The following is a 17,602-nucleotide window of genomic DNA, read 5'->3' as shown; positions in this document are numbered from 1 at the left end:
GATACCCTAGACAAGAAGAAACGAAGGGATCATTAATCCCAACAGGCTCCTAAAGCATGAAAAAATTACATCAAATGTCCTAGGGCTTAAATATATCTGTAGAGACCCCTTTGGTGGAAAGTTTTATAATTTAAGCATGAAATTTTTTTATCCAAACTCTCCTAGGGCTTAAACATATCCGTAGAGAACCCTTTGGTGGAAAATTAATTGTATTCTCTAAAATAATAACGTCGAGACCAACGCTCTTTATGAAAAGTGAGAGAATTAAGTGGTATATTAATCCAAACTGCTAGATGATCAGAAACTTATGCAAGTTAAATTAATAAATTAAAGAGGATCTAATTAACACGACAAAACAATCAGTCAATGATAGCAGAAAGAAAAGGTTTCTCTTGGGGTTGAAAGACAAACAAACTGACGTGTGAACCACACGCATATATATATATATATTTGTGTGTTGTTCGAAAGGTCACGTATCTCTGGTTAGGCTAGTGGTTGTCTTCAACCTCTGGCTACTGCCCCGCCATGAATTCCTGTCTCGATTTGAAAAAAATATATAAATACTAGCTTGTAAGCTAGCTAATTAAAAGGGTTTACATCTTTTAATTTTTAATTTTTTATTATTTTTTATTTTTTATATATATATATATATCTTGATCAAAAGAAAGAGCTTAAGTACTCCAATATGTTGTTGTTATAGAAAGCTAGAAAAGAAAATCCTCCTCGAATCAAGACTTGAGTTGGCAATGTCTAACCTAAAAAATCTGTTGAAAGAGGAAGGCAAAGGAAAGACGATAACTACAAGTCAACTCATTTTATATGCCTGTTTGGTTTGGTCGCACCAGTCATTCCATCGCAAACTTTTTACCCTCACCATCACATGCAAAGTACGGATTTTCATTCTTCACTCGCTCCTTGCAACTTATCCCAGAGATTTTTTTACCTCTCTCCCTCTCCCTCATCATTTTTTATCCTTTTAAGTCTTGTCGTTTTAACCGCTAATTGATGGAGTTCTTCTCTGACTCTCAAGCTCTATCTTCTCAAGTTCATTTGTTAGCCGCTTCCCAACACCCCCACCAAAAAACAAAGACCCCTCTCTCTCTCTCTCTCTCTCTCTCTAGTTCGTAATAAAGCTTTTCTGCTATCATACCATTAGGCTCTTCCGTCTTTTCTTTTCTTTTTCTGGCGAAACCATTTCATTCTTTTTCTTTTGGGCAACTATTTGCTTTCTGCGTGTGTTTGTGTGTGTTCTTGATGATTTGAGAACTAATGGATAAACGTCGAGCCCGGAAACAAGCCAAGACCAGGAGCGCCAAGTCAGAAGGTTCTGTCTTTCCTTGTTCTAAACTTCGTGGCTTCCTGCTTCAGTTTTGCTTTTCTATGGTGCCGTTTGGTTGCCAGGAAAAGAAACGCTGGATAAATTAATAATTCTATAATTTCTAAGACCAGAGAGACCATTGACTCAAATATAAATATATATATATATATATATACTTATCAAAAAAAAAAAACTCAGTATTGGATACGTATGATCATATCGTATATGACACTTTTCTTTTCTGTGGTTGCAGAAGTGAGCAGTCTTGAGTGGGAGTTCATAAAGATGACTGAACAAGAAGAAGATCTCATCTACAGGATGTACAGACTGGTTGGAGACAGGTAAGTAATTCAATTCCCAATTGTCCAGATTGCCTACCATTTCCAGCATTGTTTTTCTGGTTTGATTTAGGTTAATTCTGCACCATACAAAAAGATTACATATATAGTTGCATTAAATTAGATCATGGTACATGATGATGCTTTAATTTGATGAATACAGTACTAGTTTATTATAAGCATACCATATTAGTTAATAATTTGTGGCCATCCATTTGTTCACTGTTCCCATGCACTAGAGACGGGACCAAGAAACTCACTAGGGCATGTTTGTTGGCACGATTATGTATATCTTGGATTTTTTTATAGAAATTAAGAGCCTTTGAGGGCCATGACAGAGTGATTACAAGAAAGAAAAGGGGTATGTGGGGGAGGATCATGAATGGATCTGCCAAGAGGAATAATTGCACTATTGCACGCTTTTCGGCAACATCATGTGACCCAAGATGAGGCCAGACTAACTATTACATAATTTATAAATGAAACTCTTTTTTATAAGTACATATTTACTAATGAAACTACTGCCTCGCCGTGCCCAGTCATTTTGGCCTTGTTTGGTAATGAGGTGAGAGTTGGGAGTGGGTGTTGGAAGTGATAGATGTGAAATAAAGTAAAAAGAATTTATATGAAAAAATAAAAAAAAATTTATATTGTAGTGAATTTTAAATTTTTTGTTATTTAAATAATAATAAAAAATTATTAGTATAATATAAAATTAGAATGCTTTGAAATTAATTTTTTTAAAAATAATTGAAGAGAAAGAGAGAGTCAAACAAGCCCTTTATTTATTGCTAGCCATTGTGAGTGACATAAGTTTATTTAATTTTTTTTAAAAATAATCCACTGGACCACCCTTTTGGTGTTAGTTAAGAAATGGATAGACATTCTTCTTTATGGGGGAACCCGCAGGAGCTCACTCGCAGTGAATTATCGACACATGACATATACCAACATAATCATATATGGGGGAACCCACAGCTCTCTGTGCACCCATACGAACTCCTTGTTGCATTTATTGTATATACGATGACAGAACAAGCTGTTGACGTCTTTCAGTGTGCGTGTATATATATATATATATATTAACATAACCCAAAAAAGATACTCAAAGGGGAGCTAGCTAACGAAGGGTAGCAAAGCTAAAAGCCAAACCCCACAACAGGGAAGCCAAAAAAAAAAAATACAAAGACTATACAAAGACAAACCCTATTTTATATATATATATATATATAAATGACTATTAACATAACCCAAAAATGATACACAAAGGGGAGCTAGCAAGACCAGCCCCAGCTTACAAGGGCAGCAAAGCTAAAAGCCAAACCCCACCAACAGGGGAAGCCAAAAAACACAAAGCACGAGGAAGAAAAACCGACCAGCAACAAGAAGCCTCCAAAGGACGTCAACCCCAGCATACCACCTAACACAAAATGAGGAAAATTTCCTAGCTAACAGTACATGTGAGGCAGTACCTAAGAGCTAACCAACTAATTATTAGCCCCAGAAGGGGATCAAGTCAATGAGGATAATAACTCTAAGCCTAGCATATATTACGGTATTCTTGCCTACGGACTAGAGTTTGCATATTAATTAGGTGATTAAATTAACTTCTTTTTTTTTTCTTAATTACTTCAGTTTAAGCTTTTGAAAATAAGTTGTGATTTAAAAAGATATTGGAATAAAGGTAATGAGTTTAAACATTGTCTCCATTATTGATCATCTTTCACTTTGAAAAGTCCAATGACCCCAAATATCACATAGAGGGGGGAGAAGGTGAATAGGTGTTTGTAGATAATAACAACGACCAAAAAATTTGTAGTAAACACCTGACTTGCACTCCAACAAACAACTTGTTTGTCTTCTATCATAGTAGCTTCAGATCTCTAGCGTTCCTTATATATATAAAGCTTCCTCTACAACGCGGAACTTTGGGAGCTGAAGGTGTGAATTGTGTAGTTTAATGAAATCAATGAGAGGTTTGAAAAGTAAGGCATAGAAACAAAACATTCCCTCCAAGAATAAGCTAAACAATGGTCTCAGGGTCTTGTAAAAATTGTGGCTTATAAGACTTATATATACTGTAACGATCAATCCCCAATGACACAATATTGTCCGCTTTTGGCTCCCCCAAACCATACTTCTCAGGAGGTCACCCATCCTGGTACTACTCTCGCAGAAGTACGCTTAACTGCAGAGTTCTGATAGGTTCATGGTCATCGCGGCTTTAAAAAGCATTGTGTCAAGAATGGTACGTTTATACATTAAGCACATTCCCATTGTCAGACGATGTGAGATGTCACAATCATCTCCTCTTGGGACCTAGCGTCCCCGCTGGCAACGCTCATGGGATCACCCAATTCTTGGCGTCCCAGCAAGTGCTCACTGGTGACCCTCATGGGCTTGTGCATGCTCCCTCCATCTCAAGATGGGAAATGACTCTAATATCATTTGTAACGACCCACCCCCAATGACACAATATTGTCCGTTTTTTATTCCCCCAAACTAGACTTCCCAAGAGGTCACCCATCCTGGTACTACTCTCGTAGAAGCATGCTTAACAGCAGAGTTTAGATAGGTTCATAGCCATTACGGCTTTAAAATGCGTTGTGTCGAGAATGATGTGATGTGTTTATACATATAAGCATATTCTCATTGCCAGACGATGTGTGACGTCACATTTACCTTGAAGAAACTCATTGTTAATGCGCAATTTGGTTAAAGAAAAACATTGTTTGAGGCTGGGACTTTCAAACGAGAGTACGTTTCTGATGCCAGACAGAATTAAGATTGTTCTGACAGCGTATGATAATAACAGAAAATAAGGATTGAAAATTGAAAATGAAATTTAGGAAGAAAAAATCACAAATAGGGAAGAGAAATACCATAATTGTCCCAAATAAACAAACAAAGAAATAATACTGAAATTTAATTGATACTTCAAAACTAAATTATTCCATTGAGTGTGTATCCCTTATATAGGAAAAAACTAAACAAAAACAAATCCTACTTGGAAAATGAAAACTCAATCTTTATTGAAAATGAAAACTGAGATACACATACATAATTGGAAAAGGAAAACCTAATCCTAATGGAAAAATAAAACTAAAACATACGTGCATAAATAAGATAACACTAATGTTAGTCTTCTCCTGCATTAGTCTTCCCAGGTTGGAAAGTACCCGCCCTCGAGTTCAATGCCAAAATAACTTGATGCGAGAAGAGAAACAACTTGCAACCCATCACAACTTGATTCTAAATAGTAGATTTGGATTTTCTCGCACCAACTTGAGATAAAATCATCTTCACAAGCTCTCGATTGATTGTCCTAAATTCATTCTCCGTAAGAAAATTTCAAAAATGATTAATTCTTTCTTGACCAAGAAAAATCCAATTTTCCTCCCACACGACAAAACCAACGTCAAGATTTTGTTTAGGAAAATTTGACAAAAATTTTAATCCGAAGAAAATCAATATAATTGATTTTCTCAAGAACTTATTGAGATATTTCACTCTCAGAACTTTCATCAAACACACAGTGGACATCATTCTCTTCAAAAAAAATTATGGTATCAAGAAATAAATTTACCTCCTTCAATAGATCCTCTTTGTGAGGATAGATATTGTAGATCAATAGAGAGACCCAATCTACAAAAAAAATCTTCCTCAATACTTTAATCTTCAACCTCCATATAAGATAGTTTTGATAGATAGGGTTGAGACTTGCTAACAATAGTCAAGGCGGTGAGAGTGCCAGAAAATTCTGGAAGCTCAACTCTGAAGCCTAAGTTTCCACATAGCTTATCCTGACAACATTGTTCCTAAAATAAAACAAGGTTACGATACGGGTTCTCGAAATTGGATTCTAAATCGCAACCATCAATATTGTAATTCATCTTCATGTGTTGCGGTGTTAGACAGTGGGTTAACTCTACAACCTGCCTCTTCAAGTATTTAATCATCACATCTTGTACATTGTGTTCATGGTAGGAGACTTTGTAATTTGGAACTTGTCCACACCAACCATGACCACGACCACTAGTAATGAATACTGATGAAAGAAAGATCACCCTAAGAAGACATTTAAGCTCTGATATCAATTGGTGTCAGACAAAACTATGATTTTTCTCGTATGACAACAGCATATATTTAAAGATTGAAAACGAAATTAAAGAAGGGAGAAAATAACAAATAGGGAAGAGAAATACCATAATTTACCTAAATAAGCAAACGTATAAAGAATTCTAAAAGACTGAAATTTAATTCATACTACAAAATTGAATTGTTCCATCGAGTGTGTATCCCTTATATAAGGAAAAACTAAACAAATCCTACTTGGAAAAGGAAAAACCTAATCCTTAATGGAAAAGGAAAAATCAGACACATACATAAATTAAATAACATTGATGCCGGTCTTCTCCTGCATTAACTTCATTCAAACGGTTTTACAATTTATCGCATGCGGCATTTGAACAAAGTTTGAATATTGTTGCAATCGAGAGTCTCAAATTTGGCTTCATAAACAAAGCGTTCAAACAATGTTCGAATGTGATTGTGATCAAGGCTATCAATGGTATCTTGTGAAACACAGTACTTCAGCCTCATTCGAACTTGGTGCAACCACCCTTCAGATTGATCCTCTCCAGAGCTTGAAATTTGAAGAGTTGAAGTCCTTCATCTGAACGACTTGCGATCGTGATTACAACTGGGGCATTCTGAAACTCAATTCTTGAAGTGCCTTTAATACCTTTCGAATGGGCCCATGAACGGAGCGTTCTACCTTGAATTCCTTAACCTTGTAAAATTGTCTTGTTTGAATGCCCTTCGATTGAGGTTGCGAATGATAGTTTATGATCTTCAATTGGAGTCAAGCTTATGAACCCCTACTTATGAACCGACTTAACCACTAAATTTAATTAGTCTTAATAATATAACAAGTTTTGACACTGAATTTCCAACACCATAAAACCTAGTTCGAATCCCCCCTCCTCCTCTTGTTTGGACATGTCAAAAAAAAAAAAAAAAAAAAAAAACACCATAAAACCTAAAGCATTTCAATTAAATATTTCATATGGTAAACCTCACTTATTTAGGAGGGTTTTGAGCTCAAATGTAAAGGAGAATGTTAGAATATTAATTAATTGATTAAATAAACTATTTTCTATCACATTAATCTTTTGGAATAAGTAGTGATTTAAGAGACACATTCCTAATTTTTTTTTCTTGATAAACAGTCTCAAATTCATCTTTCCAAAAGGCACACACATGCTGCCAAGATAAGCTTCACAATCAGATGAAGAAGAGATTTACATCTGCACGCTCTGCTTAATAATTAGTATAAGCTCATCCAACAGAAAAATGTCCAAGGCAAGTTGCATTTGCTAAAAAAACTATAAAAATTATAAAAAATTTCAAAGATTCTGGCATGGTTTTTTTTTTTTTTTTTTTTTTGTAAATTCAGTTAAATTCTTACCCACACCTAAATCCTTACAATCATTTTTTTCCCAAAAAAATGAGAGATATTTTGGGAATTTTGACCGGATTTAACGAAAAATTCTAACAAAAAGTTGAAATTGAAAAATGGATACCCTTAAGGTATCCATCTTTTAAAGATGGATATCCTAATTGTAAAAGTGATGAAAGATGAAGGGTTAAAGAACAAAACTAATGAAATAAATAAATAATTTAACAACATTTAATTTTTGTTTAAAATATATAAATGTAAGTTGCGATTTATTTTTCCATGCCTAATGTTAATTTATTCAGTTGTCTTTAACGATTATTGATATTTTAAAATCGCTGCATGATTTCTTTATTGTTGATATATAGTTTTGATCAATATATCTTTCTCAATATACAGAATCAAAAAATCGTTATCTACTAATCTATCATTTGGTTGTGTAATCAATCTTTATCAAAGAATTCATTAATTGTTGAAAGAGCTCTTTCAATCAGTTCTTTTTTGTGTATGGCATGAACGTAGCTAGCTAGTACGTTCCTGAGTCGTGATAAATGGTACTAAAATCAAATTGATATGATAATGTCAAGTGACTTGGGCCACTATATCCTTAATTAAGGAGGCTTCAATGACGACATCAGTGATTTAAATATTTTCTTATATTGGATTGTGAAATTAATAGACATTGGATGAGAGTCTCACTTTGGTTATGTGACAGATTTACTGAACTATATCTACAATTAAGAGTTACAATCACGTTTGGGCTCAAAGTCCCTTCTAATAGGAAAGACTTAACAAATGAAATATTTAATTTCAAATAGAGGTAAATGAATGAGATAAGTTTCAATTTAGAACCTCCGCTTTGAAAAGCTAACACGAAGGTACACCTAAATTTTTAAGTAGCCTTCTTTTCTTCTTTTTTTTAACATTAATGTATCTATTCTAACCCAAGAAGCTAGATGATAGCCATGAGAGATTATACAGATCTGCAAAACAAATAAGATTTAAGTAGTATTATACATTAGAATAAAAAAATGGCTTATATGTAAGTTAAGAAACTGAAAATAGAATCAATAAATGACAACTAAGGTTACGTGGTCATTTATTATTATTATTATTATTTATTATACACACACACGTGAGATAACCACATACACATGCAAGGACGAATGTGTTAGGTAAGATAATCCCTCCATTTTCGTTTATGAGAAATGATAAAAAAACTTCAAGTGCACAACAACTACAATCCCTTCATTTATACACAACACATGCACATGCACATTCAGAGAATGCATACGTGTAGTATTGACACGGATATAGCATTTTTACATGGATAAATTTCTTACATAATTTACTTTATTTTAAGCTCCAAATATTTACATGCTTATTTTATTTGAAATGTACTTCGGAATTTTTGAAGGCATGTATGTATCGATCTAAAGTACATGGCAGAAAGAAAAAAAAAGTTAGTAGTGAAACTCGCTTCCTTAGAAGTAAGAAATAGTCATATGGAGGAAACATTAGTGATACTTTCTGGTTCTTGAATTGGGTGTTATATATTAATGGTTGTCTTTCAAGATCTGCTATGAACTGTGCAGTAGTAAAGGTAACTTAATGACGAAATATTAATTGAGCAGGTGGGATTTGATAGCAGGTCGGATTCCAGGGCGAAAACCAGAAGAAATAGAGAGGTTTTGGATAATGAGACATGGTCAGGTATTTGCCGAGAAAAGAAGCGAGCATAGCGCCAAGAATTCATAGTGCTCCACTCATTTGATCCCCCCACATGTTTAGAAGAATTCCTTTTCCTGTGTTGGAACTCTTTTTGCATATAAAGTTTGTTTTGTTTGCTTATTTTTTTCCCCCATCTTTGTTCTTGTCTTTCTTCTGTATTCATTTTCTTTATAGTATTGTGAACAATATGATCTCCTGTGTAATAGTGGAGACTCTCCCTCTCTCTCACTCTGTGTGTGTGCTTGTGTGGTCCTTATAATGTGAGTGTGAGTGCATGTGCATACGTATGATAATGATCCAAAAAGAAAGAGTGCGTGTATATATATATATATATATATATATATATATATATATATACATGGACTATTAGTCTCAGCAAATGATTCAATTTTCAGGCGGTCACGTCCTCTACAGTAGTTACTTCCGGAACTGTGGGTACGCACTCATTATTTCATTCACTTTAACCAGCCCCTCACCCAGCAGGCAGCAACACATGTTTGCAAATGATTCAAATTTGAGGTCACGTCTTCTACAGAAATTTGCATTCATTAATTCACTATTATTATTTCTACGTTCCCCAAATTAATAACACAAATTAAACAAAGAGATTATATTAAAAACAATGGTTAAATACTTTATTAAGTACCTACGCTTTATCTTAATATGGGATCCGGCTTCCGTGTGGTAGTTTAAAACTACCGCATGGGTACTATAGTGGAAAATGGTACCGTTTTTCGTTTTTCACAAAACGGTACTGTTTTCCACTTAAAAAAGTTTGCAAATTTTTTAATAAATTTAAAAACTATAAAAATAATAATAATTAAAAACAAAAAATATTAAAACCAAAAAAACACTTAAGGGGTGGTCCGGCCACCTCCAAAAGGCCAAAAAAACAAAACAAAAAAAAAAAAGTTAGGGATTTGGAGGGTGGCCGGACCACCCCCAAAGGCTTGGGGGTGGTTTCGCATACGGTCGATATGGGGGTGGCTCTTTTAAAACCCAAACTTTTTTTTTTTTTGGTTTCTAGGCCTTTTAGGGGTGGCCGGACCACCCCCAAGGGCCTGGGGGTGGTTTCAACCACCCCATACGGCCAATCTGGGGGTGGCCGAGTTACCCCCAAGGCCTTTGGGGGTGATCCGGCCACCGGCCACCCCTAAAACCCAAACTTTTATTTTTGTTTTTGGTTTCTAGGCCTTTTAGGGGTGGCCGGACCACCCCCAAGGGCCTGGGAGTGGTTTCGACCACCCCATACGGCCGATCTAGGGGTGGCTCAAGGCCTTTGGGGGTGATCCGGCCACCGGCCACCCTTAAAATCCAAACATTTTTTTTTGTTTTTGGTTTCTAAGCCTTTTAGGGGTGGCCGGACCACCCCCAAGGGCCTGGGGGTGGTTTCGACCACCCCCAAGGGCCTGGGGGTGGTTTCGACCACCCCATACGGCTGATTTGGGGGTGATCCGACCACCGGCCACCCCAAAACCCAAACTTTTTTTTTTGTTATTGGTTTCTAGGCCTTTTAGGGGTGGCCGGACCACCCCCAAGGGCTTGGGGGTGGTTTCGACCACCCCATACGGCTGATCTGGGGGGTGGCTGAGCCATCCCCAAGGCCTTTGGGGGTGGTCCGGCCACCCCAAACCCTTAAGTTTTTTTTTTTTTTGTTTTGTTTTTTGGCTTGGGGGTGGCCGGACCACCCCCTTGGCCAATAATGGGGTGGCCGGCGTTGCCGAAGGGGGTGGCCGGCCACCCCTTAAGTTTTTTTTTTTTTTTTTAATTATTATTATTTTTATAATTTTAAATTTATTAAAAAATTTGCAAATTTTTTTAAGTGGAAAACGGTACTTTTCCACTACAGCACCCATGCGATAGTTTTAAACTACCGCATGGAAGCCGGATCCCTTAATATGAGCCCAAAAGCAATGACGGCTAGGACATGCAGAAACTGCCAGAAAGCATTTGGATCTTCTCCATTTTAAATGGAGAGGATCCTCTCCGGCTAAAAATGTACTTTCATATTCAATAAAAATGTGAATGTATATTTTTACCCCTAAAAATATACTAACTGGAGAGGATCCTCTCCATTTGAACCTTGTCCCTGTAGAAAGTAGCGTTGATGTCAAACCCAACACTTTTTTTTTTCTTAAAAAAAATAAATAAAAAAGAAGGAAAGGACGACATTGATAAATAACTTGAGTCCAAAGGAAAAATGTTAGATACCTACTATGAATTAGCTTTAAGGGCTATATTGTACTCATTAACTTTTTTTTTATTTTTTTTTTTCTTTTTCTTTTTCTTTTTCTACAGTACAAAGGTCCTTATTTATATAATATAGAGTAAATACAAAGTATGGTAATCAAATCACAATAACTTGTAAATAGACTTTGTACACACTCTCACATTTGGTGTGTGATCCATGGATGTGGAACCCATCTCACATGCATGGGTCACATACCGAATGTGAGTATGTGTACAAATATCACATCCTAATAGAGAATATTTAAATATCAACCCAATATGGAATAAAATGAAATTATATTATATTCTTAGTATATTTTAACAAAAAGTATTATAGATTGTACCTGTAGTAATCCGAAAGACACAGATGGTATTTCTGTCCAATATTTTAACGGTTGCCATGTCAAACCAATTAGTGACTACCACGTATCCTACGTCTTTTAATATTTTTTATTTTTTTTAAAAAAAAAAACAAAAAATAATACTAAATAAATAAAAAAAATTATGATCCAGTGGTGACTTGAGCCACCCCTTTGGTAAAATGAGAGTAGTCGAGCCAACCCATATTGCCGAATCACCCCCTATGGACTGCCTGGCATTGGCCTAAACCACCTCAAGGCCATCTGGGAATGGTAGAAACCACCCCCAAATGGCCCAGAGGTGGTTTAGCCACCCCTGGCCCACCATAATGGATGGCTTGAGCCACACCCAGATGAGATTTTTTTCACATTTTCATTTTTGTTTTTCCTTTTAGTCTTTTTTTTCTTCTACTAATTTTTAAATAATATTAATACGACACATAGGACACGTGTGACATTGTGAGTAGATTTGATGTGGCATGTCATTAAATTATTGGACGAAAGTTCTAATTTCGTTTATTAGATGAAATCAGGTACCATCCGTGATAGTTTTTTTTTAATCCAAAAGTCAGTTTGATTTTTAGTCAAACCATAGGTACTAAAAAAATAATTACCCCTAAAAACAAAAATTAAGTTTATTGTGTGGGCTTTAACTTATTTAAAAATCATTTCCTAAGTTTGTTTTTTTAAAATAATAATTATTTTCTAGATTTTAATTACTTTAAAAATTACTTTCAAAGGTAGCTTTTTTGTACCAATTGCTAACGAAAAATGATCGTTACACTTCACCTGCACAACTTGTGCACTCACACCAGACACAAGGAAGTGGGGCCCACACATTAAGTCCCACTCCCTTGTGTCTAGTGTGAGTGCAGGAGTTGTGCAGCATGAGTGTAACAATCACTCCTCATTGCTAACATAGTTTTTTACCACGTAAGCAATTGAAGCACACCCCATTTGTGTGTGTTTGTATGCTGGGGCTTATGCAGCTATGCTTTTTGAATCTCGAATAGTTCTAGGAGTTCTTAGAATACCTAGATTTGGATTAAATATTTGTTACTTTCGAAGACAAGGGAGGAACTAATTGTCACCTTCGTACTAGATATATTATGAAGGGGAAAATAAACTTTAGCCTCATGAACTATTACTATAGTTTTATTTATGCCTAAAAACTTTAAAAAATGACATCAATCTCCCTAAATTATTACTACATGTCAAATTAGATACTTGTGCAATTTTTTCTCCGAAATGCCCTTAAAGTTATTAAAAACATATTTGGAAAAGAAAAATTAAGTGGGCTAATATGAAAAGGACACCTCTTTTTGGTATTTTTATCGTTTTTATTTCTTAATTACTTGAAGGGTATTTGGGAGAGAAAAATGCAAAAGTGTCTAATTTAAGACGCAGTGGTAGTAAAACCATAAACTTTACCCCTCAGAAAACAAATTTGAGAGGAGGAGGGAGTAGGTACCTTTCCCTTTCTACTGCCCGCTCCTACCCTCCTCCTCACATTCTGGTTTTTTATCTTGTTCGATGGTGTTCTCCGACCAGATCAGCAATTTTGGTCTCTCTGCTATGCATCTGTTTATCTACCTCCGTGCTGTGCCATTCATCTTCTCCTTGTCCGCTGTTGCTGTTTGTTGGTTGTATTTTTGCTTTGAATAAGAATTTTCTTCTCTTTAGATCTACCCTCATGGACGATCTATGAGATGAAGGTTAGTCAGGTGTGATGGGTTATCTCTCACGGCCGATTTAAATAAATTTTTTTAGGATATTTAACTACCATTGTCTTAGATCTAGTCTGCTTAAAGCATATCTGCTCTCTAACTATTTTTGTATATGGGTTAGCGGAAGATGAAAGTCATTAATATATCACTTTATTGTAAGAATTTTGTTTGTATCTATGAATATGTAACCTCATAGCATGTGGCTATGATTTTGCATAGCTTTATACTTTGTGATGTAAGAGCATTATGCTCGTGATCTTTGATCAATGAAATACTCAGATTTTTTGTTAAAAAAAAAAAAAAAAAAACACGGTGAGAGTTCATGGGGTGTCGATGTCACTTTTTAAAGCTTTTAGACATAAATAAAAATATAGTAATAGTTGAGGGGGCCAAAATATATTTTTCTTTTTTATTTATCAATGTATTTCACTAGTATCTGAGATAGTGAGGCTTGTAATGTTCTGAAGTCTGAAGTATGTTAAGAAATTATGTATTATTATTAGTAGTGAAACATGATTCACTTTTCACATCAATTTGAGGAAATCAAGAGTTTAATTGTTAAGAGTAAATAATGAGATTACGATAATCAAAATCATTAATTTGATATTCAAAGGTGGTAAATTGATATGGTTGATTTTTCTTTTCATTTCTTTTTTTTTTTTTTTTTTTATGAATAAACTTTTCATTCAAAAACACAAAGAAAACAACTCATTAAAAATTTAATTCTAGACGGTTTTTAAAACCTTCTAAAAAAAACTATCAAGAATTAATCCTTTTTTTGTAGGGCCACACACTGCCCAACCCCATCATAAAGGGAATTCCCAAACAAACACTCACAAACAAACAACTAGAACAAGAACACAGAAACAGAAACTCTGTTGTCCATTATCTGCTAACACATTCAACGGGATGGCACAATTTCCCCAAAGCTTGACATTCACTGAGTTGTAACTGAATTTCCCTTTCCCCTTCACATGATTCTTGAACCAATCTCCTAACAAATGGTTTTCAGAATTTGTTCTTCATATTTCACATATTACAAAATTTAAGGCTATTCCTATGCTTCCAAATATTGTACACGGTAGCTCCCAAAGCCAACTTGCAAAAAAGCTATTTTCCATTCCAATTCTTTTCACCATCCTTCATAAACTCATCCCAATTGAATCTTATGGGGATTACAAGGCATTTGTGCATAACCTCACTTCTTAATCTTTTGCTGCACCCACATTCAAAAAATAAATGTTGCTTACACTCAATGGAATGGTGACAAAATAAGCACTTCATAACCCCTATCAAATTCCATCTCAGCATCTTGCCCTTAGTAGTTAAGATATCTCTAATTGCCAACCACAAGGAAAAAGAAGTGTCTAGGGATAGCAAGAGGATACGAAGCTTATGCCAACCAATTTGAAGGAAATTCTCTCTAGTAGCCTTCCAAGTATCCTTACAAGAGTATTGAAAATTATTTGAAGGCATCCAAAGGGGGAATGTCTTGAAGACCAAAATCCATGCACTAGGCACAAACGGCTTTGGATTGACACACATCCTCTGACCTAGCTAAAGGCCAATTCCACCCCCCCATTCCTCAACATACTTGAAAGCTTAGTATCTATGCGACTTCGAGCATCATAAATGACCTGAGATCCATATTTATCCAAAAGCACCCCATCCGGATGCCAAGCCTCCAACCACATTGAAATAGAAGAGCCATCCCCAACCTTAAACTTCAGAAAGCTTTTTGCAATGTCACGAAGCTTAAGTATTTTCCTGCTACTCGAAGAGGAGCCTTGAGGAATTTTGAGAGAAAAATTCCTCCCATTAATCAAATTGGCATTAACCCAGGCAATCCAAAGAGATCCTGCTCTAGCAAACAAAGCCCACGGGTGCCTAAGAATGGCAGCTTTATTCTAATCTACAGTTTTTCTCAATCCCAACCCACCCTCATCCTTTGGCACACAAAGGGAATCCCAAGCCACTTTTGGTTTTGCTGAAATTGAGCTCATTTTTATTCAACAAAAACCTATTAAACTTTTGCTCAATATTCCTTACCACTCTCTTAGGCAGAATAAAAATAGACATCTAATAGACTTGGATGCTATTCAACACACAGGATAGAAGTTGAAGTCTGCCATAAACGGTAGATTCTTCGACAACCCAGAATTAATTCTACCAAAAATTTTCTCCAATAAGCTAGCGCAATCTGAAGCAGCAAACTTTTTTGAGATCAGAGGGACCCCCAAATATCTCGCTGGGAGGGAACCCTCTGGCATATTGAGACATTCCAGCAGTCTCCTCTTTTCCACCACAGAAACTCCAGAACAAAAAATAGAACTTTTAGAATGATTAACTTTCAAACCCGAGATGTCAGTAAACTCCTCCAGAATTCGATGAATAGCTTTTACAAACTGCACCGAGGCCTTTGAAAAAGTGAGCACATCATGAGCAAAGCACAAGTGCATCAGTTTGATAGCGTCACATTTCGGATTGAATTCAAACTCTGATCGCAGGGCAACTTCCTCCAGCAGCTTAGCAAAGACTTCCATGGCAATAACAAAAAGGTAAAGGGAGATGGGATCCCCTGGCCTCAAGCCTTTCCTACCCTCACAATAACCCACAAGAGATCCATTGAGAGCAGAAGAAAACATGGGAGTAGAGATACACTCCCAAATCCAACTTGTAAACTTCTTAGTGAATCCAAGGCTATATAAACAATGTATGATGTATACCTAGTCCACCGAGTCATAAGCCTTCCTAAGGTCTGCCTTAATGGTGCATCTAGGCTGCCGTTCACTTCTATGATAGTTTCTAACCACTTCGTGAGCCAAGAGAACATTCTCCAAGATACCTTGATTCGGTATAATTGCAGACTGATTCCTACCAATTAGACCTCCCAGGCAATTCACCAGCCTACTAGCCAAATTTTTTCTATACATTTATATAACACATTGCAGCAAGCAATTGGACGATAGTCTCGCATAGAGGATGGATTATCCTTCTTTGGTACCAGAGTCAGAATAGTAGAATTCATAGCCCTTAAAAGTCTACCAGAAGAGAAAAAGGATTTAATGACAGAGACTACATCCTTACCTACCACATGCTATGCAGCCTTGAAGAAGCTAGCAGAGAAACCATCTGGACCAGGAGCTTTATTACTCATTTTTATCTCTTCTTCAGTAATTTCCTTATCCATAGCTGTTGCTTGGTCCTCAGAGATACTTGTCTTCAATAATCCTTTAACCTGATTGGCTAGGTTTGCATCAACCACATGCTCTAAAGAGTCCATGATACCTTGTAGTATTCTACAACAATATTCTTGATCTTGTTAGCTTCCTCCACTTTATTGCCATGTAGAAAATCCAATAGGTTGTATTATGATCTCCAAGTTGAAGCCAATTGTTCCTTGATTTCTAATCGAGAAAAGGCTCTTCTACAAGAGTCAGAGAAGTATACCGCTTTAGATAGCCTTAAGCTCTAGCTACACTCCTTGCCTTACCATAAGTAGAGAGAACTTCTATTGAGCAAGGTCTAATCGATCCTTAGCCACCAACACTCTCTCCCTTAAACTTCCAAACACCTCATTATTCTTAGTTTTCAGGATGCTCTTCACAACCTTGAACTTAGAATATAAGCAAAATAAAGGGGATCCTGTTGCTTGAGTTTGCCAGCACTCATCCACCCAACTCAAAAAATTCTCATGCTTAGCCCAAAACCAAAAAATTCTCATGCTTAGGCAAATAGTTCATAATAGTTAAATTTAACTATTATGAGTCATTTTTTGTCTCCAACAGAATAGGCAAAATAAATTTGTTTTTTATAGTATGAATAGTAAATAGGCACTTCTGCCTATTCACTCTATCCACACTACAAAGAATTTTTTATTATTTTCTCTCTCACTTTCCTTCTTTCTCTTTCTCTCTCCCTATTTCTTTCACACTTTTTTTCACACAAAACAATATTTAAATGCAAGAGAATATGGAAAAAAAAAATAGTAACTAAAATAGAGAGTTGTACTTTTTCAATAGTTACTTTAGCTATTATTGTTGGAGATGCTTAAGAGTACTCCAATAGAATAGCCAAATAGCTCATAATAGTCAAATTTGACTATTATGAGCTATTTTTTTATCTTCAACATAATAGATAGAATAAAATTTTTCTTTCTAGTATGAATAGTGGATAGATAGAAGAGCCTATTCACTATTCACACTATAAGCATTTTTTTTATTGTTTTATCTCTCTTCCTTTACTTCTTTCACTCTCTCTCCCTCTTTCTTTTACCTCTCTTTCACACAAAATAATATTTAAAGAAATAAAGGGTAGAATAGAGAATTGGTTAAAAATAGTATAGAAAAAAACAGTAGTTATAGTAGATAATTATAATTTTTCAATAGCTGCTTTAGCTTTTATTTTTGGTTAGCCAAAATAGCCACAAAAAAAAAAAAAGA

At 35.6% G+C, this 17,602-nt stretch overlaps 2 protein-coding genes across 3 annotated transcripts; one reads left to right on the top strand and one right to left on the bottom strand.

Moving 5' to 3' along the window:
- Nucleotides 1-701: 701 nt before the first annotated feature.
- LOC133855070 (transcription factor TRY-like) lies at nt 702-9,073 on the top strand. 2 transcript variants are annotated; one of them, XM_062291366.1, is made up of 3 exons: nt 702-1,324; nt 1,572-1,659; nt 8,766-9,073. In XM_062291366.1, exons 1-3 carry the CDS (start codon nt 1,270-1,272, stop codon nt 8,854-8,856), a joined length of 234 nt encoding a protein of 77 aa, XP_062147350.1. In that variant the 5' UTR covers nt 702-1,269; the 3' UTR covers nt 8,857-9,073. The 2 variants fall into 2 exon arrangements, with proteins under 2 accessions (XP_062147350.1, XP_062147349.1); XM_062291365.1 differs by having other exon boundaries at nt 732-1,324; nt 8,749-9,073.
- A 6,186-nt stretch (nt 9,074-15,259) lies between these two features.
- On the bottom strand, nt 15,260-15,805 carry LOC133853865 (uncharacterized). Its single transcript, XM_062289891.1, has one exon. The coding sequence runs from the start codon at nt 15,803-15,805 to the stop codon at nt 15,260-15,262; it is 546 nt and encodes a 181-aa protein (XP_062145875.1).
- Between the last annotated feature and the right edge of the window lie 1,797 nt (nt 15,806-17,602).

The sequence above is a fragment of the Alnus glutinosa genome, chromosome 13, assembly GCF_958979055.1.
Source record: "Alnus glutinosa chromosome 13, dhAlnGlut1.1, whole genome shotgun sequence".
Lineage (NCBI taxonomy): Eukaryota > Viridiplantae > Streptophyta > Magnoliopsida > Fagales > Betulaceae > Alnus > Alnus glutinosa.
This window is presented reverse-complemented; position numbering and strand designations above follow the sequence as displayed.

Bases quoted from the DNA above. Each gene is read 5' to 3' on its own strand.
- LOC133855070 (XM_062291365.1), top strand. From the start codon at position 1,270: ATGGATAAACGTCGAGCCCGGAAACAAGCCAAGACCAGGAGCGCCAAG. The intron at 1,325-1,571 runs GTTCTGTCTTTC...CTGTGGTTGCAG, and splicing joins CAGGAGCGCCAAGTCAGAAG to AAGTGAGCAGTCTTGAGTGG. The intron at 1,660-8,748 runs GTAAGTAATTCA...TTAATTGAGCAG, and splicing joins TACAGACTGGTTGGAGACAG to GTGGGATTTGATAGCAGGTC.
- LOC133853865 (XM_062289891.1), bottom strand. From the start codon at position 15,805: ATGTTTTCTTCTGCTCTCAATGGATCTCTTGTGGGTTATTGTGAGGGT.